The sequence below is a fragment of the Pseudoliparis swirei genome, chromosome 15 (assembly GCF_029220125.1).
Source record: "Pseudoliparis swirei isolate HS2019 ecotype Mariana Trench chromosome 15, NWPU_hadal_v1, whole genome shotgun sequence".
In the NCBI taxonomy this organism is placed as follows: domain Eukaryota; kingdom Metazoa; phylum Chordata; class Actinopteri; order Perciformes; family Liparidae; genus Pseudoliparis; species Pseudoliparis swirei.
This window is the reverse complement of record NC_079402.1, coordinates 12932144-12954884: the sequence shown is the minus strand read 5'-3', so window position 1 is coordinate 12954884 and position 22741 is coordinate 12932144. Positions and strand designations below refer to the sequence as shown.

At 41.2% G+C, this 22741-nt stretch overlaps 3 protein-coding genes across 5 annotated transcripts; all 3 read right to left on the bottom strand.

Annotated features, from left to right (window-relative positions):
* Positions 1-948: 948 nt before the first annotated feature.
* taok3b (TAO kinase 3b) lies at positions 949-9387 on the bottom strand. 2 transcript variants are annotated; one of them, XM_056433310.1, is made up of 9 exons: positions 9299-9387; positions 8840-8971; positions 7749-7985; positions 7500-7628; positions 7208-7411; positions 6046-6285; positions 5192-5404; positions 4761-4943; positions 949-3328 (listed from the first exon to the last, which is right to left on the bottom strand). In XM_056433310.1, exons 3-9 carry the CDS (start codon positions 7932-7934, stop codon positions 3167-3169), a joined length of 1317 nt encoding a protein of 438 aa, XP_056289285.1. In that variant the 5' UTR covers positions 7935-7985; positions 8840-8971; positions 9299-9387; the 3' UTR covers positions 949-3166. The 2 variants fall into 2 exon arrangements, with proteins under 2 accessions (XP_056289285.1, XP_056289286.1); XM_056433311.1 differs by lacking the exon at positions 9299-9387 and having other exon boundaries at positions 8840-9000.
* Positions 9388-11345: 1958 nt separating this feature from the next.
* On the bottom strand, positions 11346-12926 carry LOC130205786 (heat shock protein beta-1-like). Its single transcript, XM_056433313.1, has 3 exons — positions 12472-12926; positions 12312-12375; positions 11346-12204 (listed from the first exon to the last, which is right to left on the bottom strand). The coding sequence occupies exons 1-3, from the start codon at positions 12860-12862 to the stop codon at positions 12045-12047; spliced, it is 615 nt and encodes a 204-aa protein (XP_056289288.1). The 5' UTR covers positions 12863-12926; the 3' UTR covers positions 11346-12044.
* Positions 12927-14203: 1277 nt separating this feature from the next.
* susd2 (sushi domain containing 2) lies at positions 14204-22274 on the bottom strand. 2 transcript variants are annotated; one of them, XM_056433306.1, is made up of 16 exons: positions 22188-22274; positions 21836-22034; positions 21417-21568; positions 21117-21284; positions 20847-21021; positions 20570-20771; positions 20066-20151; positions 18660-18928; positions 18442-18576; positions 18179-18334; positions 17670-17918; positions 16914-17097; positions 15946-16040; positions 15678-15857; positions 14907-15003; positions 14204-14769 (listed from the first exon to the last, which is right to left on the bottom strand). In XM_056433306.1, exons 1-16 carry the CDS (start codon positions 22246-22248, stop codon positions 14724-14726), a joined length of 2454 nt encoding a protein of 817 aa, XP_056289281.1. In that variant the 5' UTR covers positions 22249-22274; the 3' UTR covers positions 14204-14723. The 2 variants fall into 2 exon arrangements, 1 of the variants encoding a protein (XP_056289281.1); XR_008833975.1 differs by lacking the exon at positions 14204-14769 and having other exon boundaries at positions 14913-15003; positions 15609-15857.
* Between the last annotated feature and the right edge of the window lie 467 nt (positions 22275-22741).

The following is a 22741-nucleotide window of genomic DNA, read 5'->3' as shown; positions in this document are numbered from 1 at the left end:
TAAAGTAACATATGATGGTGTTGCATCCTCCAGTGATTAATGTGACGAGGGGCCATGAGGATTATGTAAAATATGAATACATCACATAAACTGGATTTTTCATCTCTTGTCTAATCTCATCTACGTCACCAACACTGACTTCTAGAAATGTCGACCACTTCCTCTTGGAGATACCCTATGATGCGTTGAGCCTGCTGTCTGATGCAGGGTTAACTGGAGGTCAGCACACAGGACAGAAACAGCTGATTGATTGCCACGTTATGTTGATGGTAATGTCGTCTTTGTTTCAGACGTGCACCCGAGATGCCATAATTCTGTCCAAACACTGACTACTTGAGAAAAGACCGGGGGAACTCGACGTACCACAACACTGTCAGCACTAAAGCAGGTAAAGGCTGACCACTCTCCTGCCATCCTCGGGGCTTTCCACTTGCCCCAGGGGATCAAAAGGGGGTTGTGGTTAGGTGGGCAACGGCTGCAGACGGTGTCGCAGACGTCGACAATTCAAGGAAAACCAGTCGCATTCTTTCCAACAGTTACATTTCAGGCAAAAAAGCCCCCAATCAACACCCTAAAAATCAAGCAAGTTTACCCTGAGAGCCTCGAGAACAGCGGACGTTCTGCAGTGTAACTTCACCTCCTGTTCCCATTTCAAGTTATCTTTGATATGCAAGTGTGTTTGTAGATGTACAGTAAATTATAATAAACAGCATTTGATATGATGTAGGTCACAGCCGTCACAACACATCAAAGAAAACCAGAAGTGAGAAGTCTTCATCCAAATAAGCGAGCTTTACAAGGACATTCAACCACAACAATGAGAAATGCCATCTGTCATAAGATGCAGGATGTTGATTGAGACTCGTTTTTTCAACAGAATCTCTTTTATTTCGTCTTTGAACTGCACAGAAAATGGTGAATAAGGTTGTTTAGGAAAGTCCCATTTATTCTAACTAAATACATCTTTCGAGTAACTTAAAATCCACACAAATTGTAAGGTTCATAACGGTTCTGAAGCTCAGGCAAACCTTATTCAAGCACCCAAATAGCACTTTTTACGGAACCATTTGTCTGCAAGGCTTCATTAATATATGTGACCAGACAAAAGGCCTTACTGCATATGAGAAACTTTTTCATCAAATTTCAGAAAGTCTGTGAAAATGTAAAAAGCTGAAAAATCAGGAGGCGCCGTTCAACTTCAGAACACACTCTGGTCAAACAAAGTCAGTCTTGTAGGTTTCTACGTGTAAAACAAGATCATTTAAGTTATATTGCCATCATAAATAGAATGTCATAAGATTCCTCGATTCATAATACTTTGCTAGTTCAGGGGGCGTCTTCCACCGTTCAGTCCTGCGAGGAACACGGACAAACATTAACACAAGTTGTGGCCCTGGAATGAAAAGAAAAACAGGGGAAGAAATACCTGCCAAACATAACGGGGTTGCATTCAAGACCACCACATTAAACAATGTTTCAAAAACTGACCTGTGATAAAATAGTATTTATTTTTTCATACATGTACTTCATTTTTAGAGGGTTTCACTGCATGGGGTACTCTAAATATGTCATGAGTGTTTAAAAAACTTAGTAGTGTTTTGACTCAGAGGGGGTTTCAAAATGCTTCACGTTTACATTTTGTAAAAATCAATCGTCTCTCCAAGACAAAAAACTACAAGGCTAAAGGTGGTATTAGAAATTAAGCACCAAACAATTATCTTTCCATTCAGGATTAATGGAAACATTGTGCAACCTGTTCAATGACCATAATGAACATGGCAAAAAAATAAGTAAATCTAATCATTAGACACTAATTCCTCAAATGCAATCTGGACTCACATGTTGTGTTTGCTTTTGTAGAACTATTGATCCTTAAAAGATCATGGTCCTGATATTGTAAGAAGTCTCTGTTTCCATCCACCAGCATGTATACAATCTGAGAGTCTAGTGATTCGACACAGCATATATTGAGCTATTGTCTGACCATATCTCTATATCATAAAACAAAAACGAAGCAAAATCTGTATCGTTAAGCTCTGTTATCATTAATATCTGTATATTCTAGCTATATTCTCATGTACAAATATTCATATCAAAAGTTATACAGCACAATTCTCACCATTTCCCTTTACAAGAACTCTGATTAGTGAACATTAAATGATTCACACGTTTGGATGAAATCAAAACAAAATGGTGCCGGCCTCAGTAAATAAAATATAGATATAACAAACACGGAACTAAAATCATCAGGCACAACTTAAATAAAGGCATTTGTGAAATTATCATATCAAATATGGCGCTTATGTCCAGTATCCATAGGCTTGAAAACAAAACAAAAAAAATGCTTTTATTTACAAACAGCTAAAATCTCTGACAGATTCATGCTTCACTTCACAACCTGAATTTGTCCTTAAAGTGCATGCAATAATAAGCAGTTTTACCAAGTGGGATCTTGAATTGTGATAAGATTGATCAAGCTAATGCCAATTGACCCTACATATGAAATCAAAAAAAGGGTAAGACCTGTTGCCTAGAAAAGTGAGATACCACAGTATACTGTATGCATAAGCACAATATGGAAGTATGACCAAAAACAAATTAAAAAATGAATAAACTCTGACTTTTCCAGTGACCCCATACAGTAATATTCACATTCAGAGCATAAATCAATAATTAAGGAACAAAATCAAACAAAACCAATAAAAAAGACAAAGCAGCTTACCACCGCGGGGGAGTCCGCAGCTCACATTCCACATTGTCCCTCCATGTAACACACACATTAAGCATCATTCGAACATGATGGGTCTCTACTTCAAACATATCAAAGTGCCAATTTTACTAAAATTTCCTGATTTATTCAATTCATACCAAGAGGAGGAAATGGCATGGAGGAAAGAGTCTGTTATTTTTACCACACAAGTTTTGAGTTACACCGACTAGGTTTGATTTTTATTGACATGTTGTTGTAGATTCTTTTGTTTGACTTTCCCCCCTTTCACAAAAGAAGTTCTCACTGCACATGACACCTCAATTCGAAGATGCCATATCTCAGAGAGAAGAAAAGCAATAGAGAAAGTTATCCAGCTTTGTCACCGCGGACGTACAAACTGTCAAGTTGACGCAAAAAAGGGCACGGATATGTTGTCCTCTAAAGATAAATCCACTTTCATCTGGTGTCTTCTTTGGGGAAGTCCAGAGATTCCAGGCTCCCAAAGCCGAGGCTTCTACTTTCTGAGCCAAAAGTGTTCATTTCTCTGTCCTGACGCTCCAACAAGTGCTTGATCCTTTCAGTGCGTTCCTTCTGAAGTGCAGCCAGATCCTCTTCAATCTGTAATCGACAAACACCACGGTGGTTATTTCGTCATATGAGAAACTTTAACTTTGATCTCATGATTCGCCCTGCTAGAGATGCAGCTGTGTTGTCAGTAACTCCAACACTCTCACAGTAAGACGTCACAGTTATTATCCAGATTATAGATATTGATGTTTTCTAAATAATTTATCTTACAATTCGTGGTGTGTTTTCCTTTAGGTCTACCTTCCTCAGCATTAAACTATTCTGCATTTATTATTAGCGTTTTTTTAAGAACACATTTTCCAGACATCACCTTGTCTAGCCTCTCCGATGTCTCTCCAATTTCTTTGTCCCACAGCATATGAACGTACACTTCAAATCATTTGTGGAGGGGCTTTTGGGACCATTTGTTGAACAAAGCAAGCAAAAAGTGTCTTCACAGTTTCCCAGACATTTTATAGTCTCAACAATTAATCAAGAAAAGGAGTGTGACACTAATTGATAATAAACTGAATCAACAGTTGCAGTCCCGTCATAATGAAATGTCCACTGTGCAGTACAGTATACTGGCTAATGCTCCTAGTGGACCAGCCCTTTTCCTCTATGATCACTCTTAGACCCAATTCCTTTTCACTTTTCTATGAGTGTCACTGTGAACACTCTGATGCTAACGGTTAACGATGACCTTGTTCAACATCGTAATGTATCTGAACATGCTCAATTTAGCCCTAAACCCAATGTTCAGTTGAGGCACACGTTAAAGTGAAGCACAGTTGGAGAAGTTACATTTTTGACCTGATGTTGACCTTCTTATCCTGAGGGAATTTCCTGACAATCCATGCAATAGTATATGAGTGGTGAGCCAGCCGAGAGGCATATCACCAGCATGGCAATGAAAAATTATACAAAAAACTTGATTTTGCTCTCATACAGCAGCGTTGGGGTCTGTGGTACCCCGTAACAATGACGAAATGAACCAATGTAAACAAAACAAAGAACCAAAAATGTAACAATGAAGTCCTGCAACTTTTTAAGTGGGCCCATGGCTTTTCCTCAACCTCCACCCCATGTGCAACGTTTTGACAACAAACAATTTATAACAAACAATTTGCTTTTATTGCCCAGTTTTCTGCTGCATTGCAGAGCTTTTTACTTACTCCCCTGTTGACCTGAGCAAAGCTGCAGAGCTCTAGAGTCACAGGACAAAGTGACACATCACCATCAACTGTGCAACAACCACAGGGAGGTGGAGGAACCCCCCCCCCACTACAAACTTTCCTATCCAGGTAACTGAACCCGACGCCTTCCTCTCGACACATTTGTGTTTGTAGTCAATATTCTTGCAATGATTTGAAGAAATAAATCCCAACAAAGCTGCTGCGTTCAACAGGTGTCTCTCTGGACACTATTGCTTCATACACAACGGTGTCAACGTATTTCAGAACGGCTTCAATCTGAAACCTACCTTCTGTTCAAGGTGCGCTCGACGGATGGAGACCTTCTGCTCAAGTTTCTGCTCCTCTCGCTCGTATTGGGCCTCCATCTGAGACTTGGTTTTACTCTGGTAGGCGTCCAGGAGCTCCATCTCCTGCTTCAGCTGCTGCTGTAGGGCCTGGCACTCTGTCTCCTGCTCTGCGTCTAATCGCATCTAGAGAGACCCAGCGAGACAGAGGGAGTTACAAACACATGAACAGCCGGCGCAGGTTGCTCATACAACTACAATGTTATGCAAACGTGTGCGATGAGGTTGTAAAGAGTCGATGCACGGAGTTGTGACGGTTGGCATTAGTCTGAAGTGAAGAGCAAATGTCTTAATAAATATATATGTACAGCATACAAATGATGAACGAGGCCCACTTCTGCTATTCATGACAAGATGCTTCAGGATCCTCGTACCGCTTGTGACGCCATCATCTCGTTGATGCTCTGCTCGTACTGCTCGGCCACTATGGCCAGCTTGCGTGTCTGCTCCTCTTTTAGGCTCTTCAGGATGATCTTATGGTCGCCTTTGAGAGAGACCTCCAGCTGATGGTTCCTCAGAGCTTTGTACTGCTTGTTCTGCACCTTGCACGTATCCTGGAACTGTTTCTTGATCTGCATCTCCAGCATCTGCAGAGAGGAAGACAAACAAAAGGCCCCCAAATCACAGGTGAGTGTTGTTACTGGAGCATTCTGGCAATAAAAACATGAAGCAGTTAACAGTTGGCTAAATGTCTCTCTTGCTATATCTCTCCTAATTTGACTGATAACCAAACAACTTGCATGGATTTAATTTCACCTACCAATGTCGTGTTAATGATGTTTAATGTTTAATGGATTAAAGTGGAAAAAAATGAGATCATTACCAGAGTTATTTATTTATTTCTTGCATTGACATTGAACATTTCAGTTTGCATCCAGAAGGTGAGCTTTCACTTCTCAACTCTAGATGAAACAAAACAGAAAGTCTCAATAGACTAAGGTCGGGGAAAAGATTACAATGTGTGAAAAAAGGATATACATTTTTTTTTGATAAAAGCAGCGCTACGTTTTCGACATTAGAATAAGAATGAAAGTCAAATCGGAAGTCAGAAGTGCAGAATATTATAAGGAGCTGATGTACAGCACCTGCAGAGCTTTCATATCAAACCCATGATGTAATCTTCCCGTCGATATATGTCTCAACCCTTTTATAAACAAACGTGTAAAGCCTCTTAACGTGTTCGACTCTCTAAATAACCCCGTAGTGGGAAAGAGAACATCTCGGGCACCTTGAGGTTTCTGGGCTGCTGCCGCTGCTCCAGAGTGTGTTTCCTGTGTAGTTCTCTCTGCCGCCGGCCGTTGTACTCCTCCTGGTTCTCCAGCTCCGTCTGGTGCTGCATCCGCATGAGTTCAATACGCAGCTTGTCCAACATCTGCAGCTGCCGGCGCTCCATGTCCTGGGTGGACTCGTCCTGCCGGATCATCAAGGCGTGTTCCATCTCCTTCTGGGTCCTCTTCTTGTTCAGCTCCTGGGACAACAAGTGGGACGTCATGAGCTTTTTAATGACCACATGCGCAAATTCAGCTTCGGTGCTGATTTGTTTTGCTTCTTTTTGTTTATATTTCTCTTCATAGAAGTACTTTCTTCTTTATTACAACTTAAAATAAGTAATTACAAGATTTCCCAAATAAATTGTGTATCCGAGGTTTAGTAATTCATGTTTTGATCAGTTCAATTACTAAATGATGGATTTAACAGTAGTCACACTATAATTGTTGCATGTAATTTAGTGGCTATGCTCCATTTACCTGTAGGCTAATGGTGTGTTTCATAAAAGTGTATTTTTCATGATGTTAGTTATGGTGGCCCGATTTTGCTGTAAAACACAGTTTCAGATGCATAATTCTACATTATTGTTGTTAGTGGACAGTTTGAAGCGTTAGAAAATATCATTTCTGAACTCCAAAATGGAAAATGTTTTGTAAGCTGGGAAAGAGCCATCTAGTTCTGCATAATGTGAGTTGCTCTGAAGTCCATGTCCACCGCCTTGTCAACACCCTTACCCACGGTGGGAATGTACTTTTAAAGTTTCAGGTTCCCAATGTGAGCATTTGCTGTTTTTTCTGTTCCATGTCATAAATGTTTTTATTTTAATACCGTTTAATACCAAGTTGGTCAAAAGTTGGTAAAAGTTTGAAGACATATTTTAGGGTGTATTAGTAATCAAACAATTCTTTCATTTTGGAAATATGTAGCTGTAGCTCTATCCTGTGCAATTTAATCAATGACATTCATCCTGTGGAATCTGGTATTGATTTCGTCATCACAACAGCGATTATTATTATTCTCAAAACACCAAAAGTCACATCCAAAATCACAGTATTTCATTCTGAGATTGTCGTCCCAGTCTGATTCCACCACCTGTCCTGTGATGCCAGTGAACACTTTACCTCTCTCAGATGCTCCTGTTCAAACTCCTGCTTCCTGACCAGACTCCGGCGTTTGAGGGCCCTGCAGCTCCGGTCGTAGACCAGCCTCTGCTGGGCCAGCAGGTGAGCTTCCTCCTCCGCCTGGGAGCGCTGTATTGTTTCTTTGTGCCTGGACAGACGCTCCTGCTTCTCCTCCTTGGGTGTTTCAAGGTCTTCGCTCATCTCCTGTAACGCAGGCACAAGAAAACGGGTTTCACGTTGAGAAGATGTGGCATATGGGAGAATAAACGTTGTATTTGTTTGTGATATTTACTTCTTTGATCTTGTCTTTGCAAAGCCTGTACTCCTTTTTCTGATTCTCTAAGAAAGTAGTCAGCTCTCTTTTTTGCTGAGCAACAATCTGTTGCTGGATCCTCCTCTCTTCAGCTGCAACGGACTTCATCTGTGAACAGATGTTTAAATGAACACCCTTTAGTGATCGCTTACCTCATTTGTTATGTAGTTTGTTCTGAAGTGATTTGAATCACTCATGATTCATCAGTGCCTGCTGTTAGGGCTTTACCTCTTTGTCTGTTTGAGCGGAGTGGCGTTTGGCCAGTCTTTCCAGCTCAATGTAAGTGTTGTTCGCATGTGTCTCTAATTCCTTCTGAAACCGGAGCCTATGCTCATCCATCTCGGCCTTTAGCCTGTTCTCCAGGGCGATCAGCTGCTTCTGGTGCTGCCGCCGCATGCGCTTATACCCAGACATCTGCTCCCGCAGCTCAAAGTCCTGCTCATGCTCCTGGATCTACCTGATGACCTATACGAGGAGCACAGGAAGCAGGAAGTAAACGAAAAGGAGCAGATCGAGAGAAGCAACTCTACCGAGGAGAAATCAGGAGAGATAAAGGAAGACAGACAGCTGGTGTGTCAGAGGCGATGGCCTACAAACAGACCACACACAGTATAGTGCAAACAACAGGTCTGCAAACTGGAAGGTAAACAGTTATTACTACACATCCCGATAACATAAGAAGTTAACGAGGGTTGATACAGACATCTGACAATCCTTTAGGTTTGACTGGATAGATGTCTTTCAGCATCAGGGTCGAACAAAAGAGGTGAAGATGATCAATACAGAGGCTCTGTTGTGTAATGCCATTCATACACTTAATACTGGAAAACAACATGAATGAATCATCAATGATGTTATAAATGTAACATGTATAATATATAATACGACTATAGAACATTCTCTAAAATTACTATTAACGACAGGCATGAGAGAAGATGTGGAAATGCACCAATCTGACCAAAACTAAATCTCTGGTAATCGGCATATAGGGCAGAGATGTATATGGGATACATATAAATGCGTTGCACACACATAAAAGCAGAGGCAAGAGAGGGAAGCTGAGGATGGAGGAAAAAAATGACATCCATTAACAGGATCTGGTTGCCATGACTACAGATGTACAGCTGAGAACACAGACACCCCTCCCACCCCTCCTCACCTCCCGCCGCCTGCACGCATACACGCACACATACACTAACACACACACGCGCGAGCACCAGCGGGTTTTTTTTTCATGCAAACGGAGGAGAGAGAGAGAGGGGGAGAGAGGGGGAGAGAGAGAGAGAGCGAGAGAGAGAGAGCGAGAGCGAGCTGCGTACCAAAGATGCTGATTTGATGGTGGCAATGTGTTCACAGATCTTGCAGTCGAGAGACCGGCTCTTGTGAGAAGTAGGCCGCAGCTCTGGCCTGGTGTCCCTGTGCACAGCCTCATCCCTCACGCAAGCATGGTCCTGCAGGGGGGGAGGAAAAGGAGGAGATAGTGGGGCTGGGTGCTTCCCAGGCCCTCCGCACTCGCTGTTTCTGCTAGAGCTGCTATTATTGCCGAATCTCCCTGAATGCAGCACACATCCAGCTTTAAATGCATCCTTCCCCTGCGTGTTCCCCCGCTACTGTCTGCAAGTTCTTCCTACGAGAGAAAAGGGCAATTCTAAACAATTGCAGGCACCACCGAGAAGGCAGCTACTGGATGAAGTCGGGTTTTTTCTGGCGTCCCTCTCTCCTCAAAGAGGAGGAACCAAATAGCTCCGGTAGATAAGGTTGAATTATGCAATGCCTACCATTGATACTCGGAGAAAGATAGCACAGGGATGTATTTTACTGCCACTCTTCTTTTCCGTTTCAAAATGCAAGAAATGTTTGGGAGGAAAAATACTTTTCCTGTGTTCCAATGATCGCATGTGGTACCATATTTAAAAAGATTTGAATCAGATAAGGCACATCCAAACATGGTTTCCCCTCGAATATGTCGCTTGATGATCCGTTTGTATTCCACTCGAATTTCTGTCCTACATTTACAGCGCACTTGGTCATGGTAGGTGGTTCTGGTGCCTTCTATTCATCTCTTTCCTCTGTCCCTCTTCTACACTCCCCCTTCCTTTAAAGAGACACCGCAATACTACAGCCAACAAGCCTAAAGTTATTTCACAGCAGCCTCTAGCACAAGATGGTTTTAGAAATAAAAAACAATATGATGAGACACATGTTCACTGATATAGATAGCTTAAATATAAATCAATATGTGTTTTTTTTCTTACCTAATTTAGCTATTATTATTTTAAATTTTCACAAAATCCACTTTTAAATCCCTCAGTATCATACTATTTAAAAATAGAAATGCGTTGTGATACCATCCTGTGAAGGGGCTCATTGCCTGAATGGAATATGTTCATAAAAAGGAATAAATGCTAGCCTCCTTTATTATGTTTTTTTTGTTGAGAAACATTTTTTGTTTTTTTAAACGCTCCTCTTCTTTTTATCAGTGAGACCCATATTTTATGTTACGTACTGTAAACATTACTTTCATTTCTGGTGAAGTAAAGAGACATATTGTTATACTTGGCACTCGTATTCTTCCTGTTGTTACTTCGTGTGGCCGCTAGATGGCAGCAGAGATACACATTTACAGGACGTGTCTCTCTCCATGGTGCTGAGTGTACCACAAGATGTCACAAGTGTCGCCATCTCTGCTGCCACTAGCTTCCTCTACCACTGCAGACACAACGTGCACCGGAGCAAACGTGCGAAAAATGGCGGTACCAACTGGAATTACAATGCAAAACCATCTCATCTGCCAAACACCTGGAACACCTGAGCAGCCGCTTAACAACCAGCTAGTGACTTGGGTTAGGGTTCAGGTATACAGCAACTTCTCCAAACACAGCAAACAGATCCACCTGAAGTCTAGTAAGACCTCGATAACAATGTACAATTGAGCTGCTTTTTAAAAAACTATTTTCTACCTGTGTCTGACGGTGAGTGTGTGAGCAGGAGTTGGGGTTCAAGCGTGTTCCTCTTGAATGTATTACTCTATGATATTTAAGTATCACATTTCACCTTTTAGCACTTTTACTTAAAGCATGCAGGATTTTCCACTTATTGTTAGACCTTACATATATATGTATATATGTGTATGTGTGTGTGTGTGCGTGTGTGTATCCCAGCAGTCTATTCAATTCAATCATTTTATTTACAACATTACAATTATCCATGTAGAAGTAGCACAAATACTGTAACTCCTGATACGTTCGCATGCAATACCGGGTTCAAGCGGTAGATGTCACTGTCTACTTTTGACTTCTACTCTTGAACATTTTAGCCTCTCATGCACTTGGACAAGTGAAGCAGATGTTACAATAATATGTATTTTCCCAGTAACTTAATACCTTCATTTCATCCAACTTTAGGCTGCAGTGCTTTCGTTTTTTAAGTTTGGAATCACATGACTTATAGAAAACCAAAATTGACTCCAGTACATTTTAAATGAATTCATTTAGTGGAATAAACTTAAAACAGCTAATTCGGAAGATAAAGATGGTTTGTGGGAAAGATTTGATGAAGGTCTACCTTAATAGATCAAATTAACTTAAATACTAAAGTTCAAACTGTCTCTCAAAGAGAAAACTAGGCTGTCAAAATATTACACTAAATCGGACTCCGGTGCCCTCTTGTGGACTATTTAAAACATTATGTTATGGAAAGCCAAGAGCCAAGAGGTATTGATTATTGATCCAATGATTGGATCAATAATCAACACATGTTAAACTGGTTTCTATAAACCCTATAATCTGCTAAAAAAACGCATCACTAATAAAGGACGATAACAAATGAAATGAATTGTTTTTAATTTATAAGGCAGAAGCTGTTTCATACATTTGTGGCAGACATGGCCAGCTTTATTAGGCTGATTAGTCAATACATCAACAACTTACAGGACAGACACACACAATCAATCCTCACTACAGCTTTCACAATGCTTCTCTTCTTCACAAGCAAAATCAAATCAAAACGAATTAATTAGGAATTATATTGCCATTTTACACAGAAGCACAACTTGACGTACATACCTTTTTGTTCTGAAGTAAATAAACTGTTTGGATATAAATAATCCATTTCCACTGTCCATTCTTGGCCATTATTGTCAGCCATAATCTCCACAGTCCCTTAGGTCGCGTAAGGTCACAACTACAGCTGCTAGCTTGTACTTGTTTATATAATTCTGATATTAAAAGAGCATGAAAACATAATGGTATATTGTTAGGGATACAAGGTCATGCTAATCCATTTATAAGTGATGACAAGCCAAAAAAAAATCCTTATTTTCTGAGTTAATTCTGTATTATTTTAATGAGTTTGCATTTGATTGTGAAACCAAATGTAAAAGTGGCACGGTATTGTTCTGTTAACATTACACTATCAGTATTTTATCGCAGGAAAACACGACAACCGCCTAGCTGTGCCGTGTTCATACCAGTGCTACACACGTTGCTGCACACAACATCTGATTGCAGTTTCAAATTCTTGCTTTTACTTTTCCCCATCCTGTGTCTGTCTGATCTGAACTGGTATCACAATCTCATTGGGTGGGTTGCTGATGCACGTCCCCGGAGCCGGGGCCTCTACGGACAGAAGTCCATCACTGGACAGCGAAGAGCTGATGTGTTGCGAGTCCACCCCCTTCGGCAGCCTTGAAGAGAAGAGGAGAACGTTTGTGCTCTACTCTTGTCCCATGACAAAGTTACAATACGCAGTTATCAGATTGAACCACAGGAAGATCATTTCAAGACAACTTACTTGTATTTCCGGGTGAAACACCTTGAAACAGATGCATGCTCATCCTGCCTTTCTTCATGATTTCCTTCAAGGGAACAATGTTGAAAATCAGGCACGGTATACTTTACTGTCACGTCTCCAAAACAGCTTGTGGGAAATCAGAGAATGATGAGCAGTGTACCTGATATTTGCAAATAACCCCCCTTGGTGGTGATTGTAATTTCCTCGGGCGAGAAGTGGTTGACGTCCAGGTTAATCTTCCAGCTGTCCTGCCCCGTTTGGATCTCTGTCACTCCACTGGCTAGTTGTCTTGGACCCTTTTGGTTCAACGCCGCCGGGGGCTGACCGCTGAATGGAGGCAGAAGGGGACTTTGTGCGAACGCAGGCCAGGAGAAAGAAGCCAGTCTCTTCTTGGACCAGTCGATCCAGTCCAGATCACCAGGTTCCAGGAAAGGAGGGAGGCCAAAGTCCTGCGCGAAGATCCGACTCGGCTGCGTCCAGTTTGGGAAAGGATCCCAGCTCACATCTCGGCGGAAAATGGGACGGGATAATATTTTATTTTGTTCCCCCATATCCTAAAAATTAAGGTCCGAATGAAAAGGAAAGGCTGTTGAGACTGGAAAAGCCTGTAGCTCCACCCAAACAAACAAGTCTAGATTGATGACCGGACACTAAACAATGGGCAGCTGTATTTCTACTCTCAACAGAAAGAGAGCTGGAGGTCTGAGGAAAGGGCTGCTTGGCATCTGTAGTGCTCCACTCACACACATTATATACCCAGCGGCTTCGTTCTAGCACTTTTTCAGCAGCAGGTGTGATCTAAGAGATGAGAATGCCTCGCTACGTCATGAGCCGGAGTGTTACTCCTTCGTTGCCTCGGGACCCGGAGAGGATAATGCTAACTGTTCTTTATTTATGTCTCTGGAGTGTCTGTGGCAAGTTGCTGGCGAATGACTCTGGAAGCAGCAAGCAGACACGTTATTCAGCCGTGGCCTCTGCAGTCTTGTCACATACTGGTGCTCTTTGTCCATAGAAATCACGGCCTCGTGTTATGTGAGGGAGCAGCACGCACGAGCAGAGTCACACGGGGAACAACAGGGCGACTTCCACTTTGTTAACACAACATTTAAGAAAGAAAAGTCCAGCTGGAACAAACATGATCATGTGATGAGTGTGGAGGGTTTACACTCGGGACACAGCGATGCACTGAGGCGCTGACGCAGTCGAGTGCTGGTGAGGAATGTTGCATCTCGAGCGAAGTCTTCTTGGGTGTAATGTTATGTAAATAATTTGAACGTCAGAGGAATAAATGAAGCCATTTGCCATCAGAGAGGAATGTTATTGATTAATGAGGCAATATCTGTTGACTTCCATCTGCACTCTTCCAAAGCATCAGTCCAAAGTATTAACTACGTCAGTAATGAGCATATGTGGTAGAAGTAGTGTCACCAAGAAGAAGGAGGAAGTAAATACATAATATCTGTGATCTCATTGACAGAAAACTATTTTTATCAACATATAAACATATAAAGAAATATCATCCAAGGGTTTTTAGAGTATATTATTTATTTAAACCACAAATGTAAGTCAGATAATTATTATTGCTCACACACCTATAATAATATACATTTGATTTTTTTTTTTATGTTTGACAAATTTAAAACATTTTGTGGACAAAAACTATGAAAACAAGATGTTTCTTTTGTTATCTTGGTAAAAATGTTCTCGAATGAGCAAAAATGAGAAAACATTGTTTAGGAATCAAAGGGTACTAACAAAATAAAGAAAACAACAACAACAACTTGTGGATACAAACAAAAATAAGAGGAACATCGCGTTCTGTCTGTAGTTTAGCAGAACGCATAAAAGAAGAACATCATAATTCACATTAAGTCTGAATTGAAGCCACAGAATGCACTTTATATAAACAACTTTATTGTCTGACAAATTAAAAAACTTTAACCGTTGAAACCATTTTCATCAGCATTTGATGTCAGAACACAAGTAAACTAAAAGTAGACAGTGCATCGTGTATTTAATCTCATAGTTTGTCTGTTGGCCTAAATATATAAATGATCTAAAGAGCTGAGCTAGACTACCTTCTATGGCCTCTACAATAAACCTGTAGTTGTGTAGCCCAGAATGCTTTGCGTTTATGGTGGCTGTGGTCAAAAGTGCAACACAGGTTAAAATGCCGGTCTATGGATATCAGTGCAATCACCTTTCTGCCCTGGAAGGAGCAGCGTGTAAAAGATGTGGAGTGTAGTTGTTCTTTAACCGTCAGTGACCTTTGCTCCACCATATTATTTATTTAAATCAACAACACGGCCACGGTTTAAGAGGATCGGCTCTGTGTGTTATGTGTGTCTTTATCCAATGGAAGCATGCATTCACTCATAAATTGGACATGTTCCAGTGGATGACCGGTTGTGGCTAGAAGGCCTCACTTGTCATAACGTCTCCTGACCGTGCCGCTTTTCTGGAAGAAGAAAACGCCACATGAATGAAAACAGTGAAGAGTCAGGAAACTACAAGATGAAGCAAGTAGTGTGAGGATAATGCATTTCAGAAATGCTGTGATGCATATTGATGAAACATCTACTGGAGATACTGTACCTGCTCTGCTTCCTAGAGTGCAGCACAAGCGTTGTTATAACCACGATCAGCGCTAACGCTCCGATGACTGAACCGGCCACAATTCCGGCGAGATTACCTGAAAGAAGATGTTGTTGTTTTTAACCAGAGGCGCAATAAGTATTTACATTAGATTTTAAACCTAAACTAGATAATATAAAAAAGGAAACGTGCCATCAAATGCAAAAAAAAGTGCATCCATGTACTTTCCTTTTTCTGTGAAGCTGATATCAAAATCCAGATTTACAAACTAGTCAGAAAGAAGCCGGTTAACACTTTCCAGCTCAATATGTCATCACATGTTGTAGAAGTTGTTCACACAGCCGGCCCACAGACAAGGGACTCTGCCCACAGAGGGAAGGTGTTTGCTTAGTCTTATTTATTAATTGTTTAATATATATTTTCTAAATAATTGGTCAAATATATTTATATGTTTGTTATGGAATGGGCCATATAGTAGTTGCATTGTTAAATTCTACACATCTTTCATTTTGATGCGTACATTATTATAAGAGTGGGTCAATGTTTAAAAGTTATTCTCACCCATAAGTATTTGTGTAAAAAGGTCATGAGAAAGATTTCATTTTTTGTTGATTTGATGGATCAAATGATGCACACAAGGACACACACACACACACACATACACACACATACACCCATGCATGCTTAAATACAGACACTCACACATTTGCCACTGTTGATTTGTGAAGATCAGAATCACTGGACAAGACTTATTCCACTACTTATTCATACTGGGCTGCACGCAGCTCGTGTCCTCTCCGGACCACCGGCCGTTCTCCTGACAGATTCGCTCTGCCGATCCTTTGAGAGTGTAGTCGTCATTGCAGGAAAGCTGCACCGTAGAGCCTTGTAAATATGTGGTGCCCTCCTTCTTCCCATTATTTGGTGGTGAAAGCCACCCACAGGATATCACTGCACAGTACGACAATATTGAAATATCGAATACAGTGAGTAAATATTGATAATGCATATTGTTCATCGTGTGTTTTTATACTCTCACCTTGCTTTAGATCCTCCACGAGAGAAATGTGACTCTGGAAAGACTCTTTGGTTGCATTTCCCATTCGTATACTACGACCTACCAGGATATCGTACCTACAGGACAGAGGTCGCAAAATCAGAAAATGAGTTGCTTTAAATAAGAATGATTTCTCTGAAATGGAAATGACTGATATTTATATATAGTTGAAAAAAGAATCATAAGAAGTCAAGCTATTATTACTTTTAGGGCCAGTGGGTGTAAATCTAAATCCCACATTTTCCACAATGCAACTGGTCTTTTGTGGGATCTCCTCGTCTGGTTATTGCCAGTGATTACATCACCGTGACATCATCAGGTTTATTTTGTAAATTTTTAGAAAGCTCCCTTCAGAGCAACAGAAGACATGATGTCATTGTTTTCCCAAGCTGATTGGTCCTAATGAGGAGTAAACTAAACCTAATGTGTCGTAGGAGAAATGTTAACAGATGTGTATCTCTCCTGAAATGCTAAGAAGATTTACCTGATCCTGTGGGGTCATGGGAAAAGGTCACAAACCAATGACTTAAGGCTATGGTCCTTGACAGGTCAAACACAATCAGTCACTCAGTAGAGGAGGTGCAGACCGGAGAGGAAACAGATGGACTTTGGGAATGTGGATTCTCTCTGAAGTCGTATAAAGGATGTGGTCTTGCACTGAGAAGGCCGCAGTTATTTCTGAGGGTCTTGAGAGAAGGCTCAGGGATTCTGCTCCATTCAGCTGAATGTTTTCATGACTTGTTTGTATTTAGCGCTTGGTTGATTACTTGTCAACTTGTTACTATAATAAAGTCTTATGGGGCAACCATGCTTAAACTACTTTTGATTTCTCACAAGGTAAAGGAACACTAATTTCCACCACATGTACAATTCTCAAGTTCCTCTTTAAGAGACCTAGCTACACCTAATTATTAGAATGAGTAAAATATAAAAAGGTTTCCTTCTCATACCTACAGTACTGAGCGCCCTCTCCGGTGCATATCTGATATGCCTGATTGGCTAATGGATCATCTGGACTCTCAGGGACAGAAAACACAGGAACAAATGTATGGTCATGTCTGGGAGCATAATAATATGTGTTCAAAAGATGTTCTGAATCATATGTGAACAAGGCAGACTGGTTGGAGATGGCCCCTGTAAGACAAAAAGAAAGATACACCCTTAAATCATTGAAGCATTAGCAACATTATCTGCTGATGTTTCATAAGAGGTGTGGTTTCCTGGAAAGCAAATGCCTGATCTATGCACGAAAACACAAAAAGAGAAGTGTGTTTCCACAAAACGAAAGGGTAACACGAAGGGCGCAGGACCCAAAAGAGGAAGCAGTGTGAGATAGAAATGGTTTGGAGAAAGGACTTTAGTGACCTTTGTTTAATTCTTTCTTTCTAATATCCAAAATAATTGACGCTTTGAGTCCGTAATACACATGTATGTGCAAAATGGCTGAAGTCTGGACCTTACTGTTGTCGTTGCCAAATGTTACCCTGACATAGATGTGTTTACTTATCTCCAAAATTACTCATCAGCCCTTTAATACGAAATTATCAATGTGTTTTCCGAGTCTTGGTGAAATAATATAACCTCAATGTAATTTCCTTATCAATGCCTATTTAAGTCGTTTGACTGAGGTTTTGTTTGTCATACATAATAATAGGAACACAACCGTCATAACCTCAACCTAATCTGCATTGTGAATAATTTCTTACAGCTTGCCCCGAAGCTGAAGAGCTCCTCTGGATTGGTGAGGTTCCTCACGAGTTCACCGTTGCTGAGGACGAGGTCGTCTCCGGCGTCTCCGTTCATCTTTCCCAGCAGTCCGACTGTGGAGTCTTTGAACTCCTCTGGCAGGAGCACGGTGGTTGTCATGGTTCCCTCTCTCAGTCGCACCTCCACCCCGGCTCCACTTGGGAACATCACGGTCACATTTGTCGAGGAAGGAGAAAACACAAACACACCTAGAGGGGAGGTTTGTTCAGATTTAAGGCAGTTCATCAAACGGGTTCTGATAATAAGATTTTTACGATCCGAGTAAGACAAAAACATTTCTGGGCCAAAGTTGGAACAGTTTTGATCATTTGACGTCTCAGCATGTGTAAGAAGCATTTTATTATTTATAGTTGGTCAAAGTGGGAGGTAATTCTTGTCACAAATATGAAGACTGTGTCAACATTATAATAATATTTCAAGAAAGCAGAAAGGTGGATCAGGGTCTCACCATGCAGGTCCATCCAGCTCTGCTCAGAAAAGGAGAGGGTCTTTTGATTCTGCAGGACTTCAAGGCCAGTGTGACCGCTGACCAGCCGCACCTCAATAACGTCCGAGGTTGTTTCTTTCATGGCTACAGACGTCAACTTTGTAGCTTTTATCGTGGCTGGTTAGATAATCAGATCGACAAAGATTAGTGTGAAGATTCATGTGTTTAGTGGTGATCATTGTGGAGAAAGATAAGAAGGTTCAAAAGCTCCTTCGGTAACTCACCATTCACAGGCTCAGTCCTGCCTTGGATTGTCAAACGTTTCTTTGCCGAGGCCATCAAAGTGTATTCCCCGTTGCCGTTGAAAGAGTAGCTGACACCATCAAAAGTTATGAAGTGGGGATCTCCAAACACCACAGCTGTCATGACGGACAAAGAACACATTGAACAATGATCACGTAGAAACACATAAACCGTAACACGTGCTTTGGGATGGACTCACCTGAGCTGGGTGGCTGGTAACGCCTGCAGCCGCTGGAGGGCCGGTGCTTGAAGTAGAAGTGGTAGTTGTCGGACCACAGGCAGCAGTAGTAGAAGCTGAGGACGTCGTAGACCCAGTGGGACTGGCCAGGAATTCGAGGGGGTTTCTGAAATGGGGCTGAGCCCCAGTCGTGTGCTCGGTCTGGGGTACTTCCCCCAAGCGAGTCTCCTGTCAGCACCTGCGTGCCGTTGCTGTTATAGCAACACTGCTGGCCCGCTGCATATTTAGGACTGTTGATACATACCACCAAAAAAATGTCAACTAATGAATGGAACTCTGCTGCAACTAATGAAGGGTCATCTGAGCTCACGATGAGACAACGCCAGGTGTCATGCTTTCAATCTTCATCAGTGTGAGCATGCTCACATCGGCTAATTAGCAATAACAATACAATACGGCAGAGAGTAGTGCCATTAGCTTTGCAGGTATTTAGTCATAAACCTTACATAAACACAGATTTGTACCAAGTGTCCATCAAATAGGTGTGTTCATACTTTATCCTGGTGAACTGGTGGACTGACTTACTGACAGAGCAACATTGCTGTGGCATGAGTGCATGTTCATTCATTTTATCTGTGGCAAGAAAATTATTTATTAATGCTTTATCAATTAGTAGTATTCATATAGATTACATTAGGGCAGCGGTTAGAGTTGTACACATCCGTTTTTATACTAAATTCATGTCAGTATAGTAGCTATATTAATATTAAAATGATAATTAGCAGTGAATCTGATAGTATTTCATTATGCAATCGATGGTAATAATCATCCACTTACTTTCAGAGTTGCTTTCATATTTTTAAGTATACATGTACAATAATAGAAAGGTACTTTTTGGTCTTCATTAATCATTAATCCGTAGCCTCCACAGAGTGGCCGACAGTTTTACTACTCCAGGTGCCATAATTCAATTTCACCATTCATAAAGAGGGCTGATGCAGGTATTTACAGCTGCTTACTTTTAGGTTCAGGAATCAAGGTCCTGTCTTTGATGATATAGATAAGAGTACAGATTTTTTTTTTAAATAGGCACCCAGAAGGCTACAAAGTGCAGAATAAGAATTGACATACCAATTCAGACATTTTCTGTTTGCTGGTCTGAAACCTGAACTTTACATATTTGGCAAAAATTATCACAATTGTCAAAAATCTGCATTATCAATAAATGGTTCCTCAAAATGCTTACTTACAGTATGTCGTATCAAGTATCAGAGATCAACAGCTGATTGTGTTACCATGAATACTACAAGTTACAAAATAGTGTTGTGCTATATAACCTACCCTGCAAATCATTGCGAATGTTGTAAATGCATTTGTGATATTAGAACATAATGTTGGAACCTGACAGGTGTGAGTGAAGGACTCACCTGGCTTGTATTGCTCTCACACAGTGAACACTCCCAGGGTGGTAGGTGCACACGCTGCCCTTCTCTATATCACAGCCGTAGTCGGTCTGAGGTCAGAGAGATACGTGTGTTCTTAAAAGTGCATTTCATGTATGTGCTGCCAGTCAGAGGTCTAATCGTCCTCATCAATACACTCAGTCATTCGTGTTATCATCTATCATCTATTTGTCACTCGCCTGACATTGACTGACTGTAATGACATTGCCAAACCCTAACTACATGTTCAAAATAAGAGGCATCGATGCTGAAACAAGTTCAGCTTGCAGTAATATTCTTGTGAATAAAACAACTCATGGGTAATTAAGCTGATAAGCAGGGAGTATAGGTGAAGACTGACGATCCCCACACACACACCTACATTATTAACCTAAATCTACCACGCAGAATATAATTTTACCGTGATGATGTCATTCTCAGTTCATCTGACAGTATTACAGACAACCATTAAACTTGTGCTACACTTACGTGGAACCTCCCGGTGTCGGCTCTTGCTTGAGCCAGAGTGCAGGGACAGTCTAGGATCTCACTGAGGAAGTTGGGCAGCTGATTTTCCAGCTGGTCCCATGCTAGACATTTCTCCAGGGCCCAGACTTGTGAGTCCTGCCTGAACCTTTCCTCCAGATGCCAGGCCAGCGCGTGATTCTCAGTCCAAGCTGCTTGTACATTCCTAAATGAAACGCGTGATACATAATGTACAGCTGACGACCCCAATATGATGTGTTATTGCAGTGTTTGTACATACCATATGCCATCAGGGTTGCTGGTGGGGCTGATACGTAGAGAGCCAAGCTCCCAACTTGAAAAGCCGCTCTCCGCTGGTTTGGGCAAAAAGCTAAAGTAGCCATTGTTGGGCAGATCCTTTGCAAGTGAGTACAGGTAGCGCCACTCCCCCTGCCAGTTGTATGTGTAGGGTTTCCCTACAGAGAAACAGGATACAGAATTCAGCGTTTTACCAATGAATAATCATGTGATCTATAAAGTGTACATGCAGTGTATAAACAGGCGCACTCACCGGTCTCCCTGTACCCCCAGACCTCGATGTTGAGCCTCTCCGCTCTGACCAAAGACATGTTCCATGTCATCTCAAGGAAGCCTCCGACACCAGGTGTACCATAGTACTGCCATTGTGTTGAGTTGACCAGAGTTGCCTTAAACTGAGCATCTAACTTGCCAGTATGCACTGTGGAGCAACATATTTTCATCAAATAAATCATATATTAATGTCACACGAAATGGAAAACTATGTGTTATCAAATATATTTGAAAGAGTGTTGAGGTCTTCCTCAAAAAAATATTCAGACAGTTACTGTACCTGAGAGCCAGGCTCCAACTCTACTGAATGTGGTGCCATTATCAGAGGAGACGTGCAAGGGAACCCACCCTGTTTCATACAATAGAGGAGAGATACAATGGCCTCTGCTGTGGTCATCCACATACCCCACAGTGTTGATATTGCTGTTGAACCTGCCGTTATGAAAGAATGATCAGCAGGTTTCTGTATTGTACTTCAACTCTATACTTTCACTGCGATACTTGAGCGTGGAAAATCACTCTTTGCTTGTTTCCAGTGCTTTCAATTGCATCTCATAATGCTTTTGATTTCTTTGTTAGAAACCCTGGAGAAAAAAAATAGTTGAAAACACTTTCCCTCATTGTATTTCTCTTTACCATAATCAATCGATAGGTGAAAGGTTCAACTAGAACAGATTTAGCAACACACGAAAGTCTTACCTGCACAGAATCGCTGAACTCTTGTTAAAACTTGTGTCCAGGACAATAAAATCCGTCCCACCCAAAATGGACCCCGAATACGGGAAGAGTTGCACACAGTAATCTTTATAGTCTTTGCAGCAGTTCTTAAGCGATGTGCATGTCGAGTGGCATGAACACAAGGACAATTTTTTTCCACAACTTCCTTCACACGTCTGTCCTGTTCAAAATAAAAGATAGAAAGTATTTTGAGTCTCTAGTGTGCTTTTGTTTTTATTGAAAAAAGCAGTTCATGTTTCTCGATTGGTATCCTTCCAAATGTTGGAGACAAAATACAATGTATGCAGCAGTTTGGAAGTGTGTGAGTACTTACCTGATATGCTGCAGATACATGAAACCAGAAGGACAAATATTACCGCTGTGAATCGTTCCATGATGACGGGTTTCTGCTGCTTCTTCAATTGAGTCCGCGGTGTGTTAACTCAGCAGCCTTTTTAAACCTTGGCCCATTTCATCACAGGCCTTTTCATACATCTGCTTAATCATTGACCAGTGGTCATTATGATAACCATTCTGACCATATTATCCTGCATGAACAACTTTAACCACCTCTCCTTTCAGAGCCAATCAGTTTATAAGTGTTGTCGTCTTTCGATCTGTTTTTAATCAGACTGACGTTGGCTCTTATCATATTTAGATAAAGCTACCAATAATGAGAAACTAATTAGGGATTATTGTTCAATAAAACATGCTGCCATGGTCAGATAACATTTGTTTGAACAGATCAGTCATATTAGATAGTAACAATATGTGTAATAGTTGACATAATGTGTATTTAATTATTATTATTATGTGATATTATTGTATCACAGCAGTGCCTTCAGTCCTTAACGGGCCTTCTTTCAAAGTGTGAGCCCTGGTAAGCAT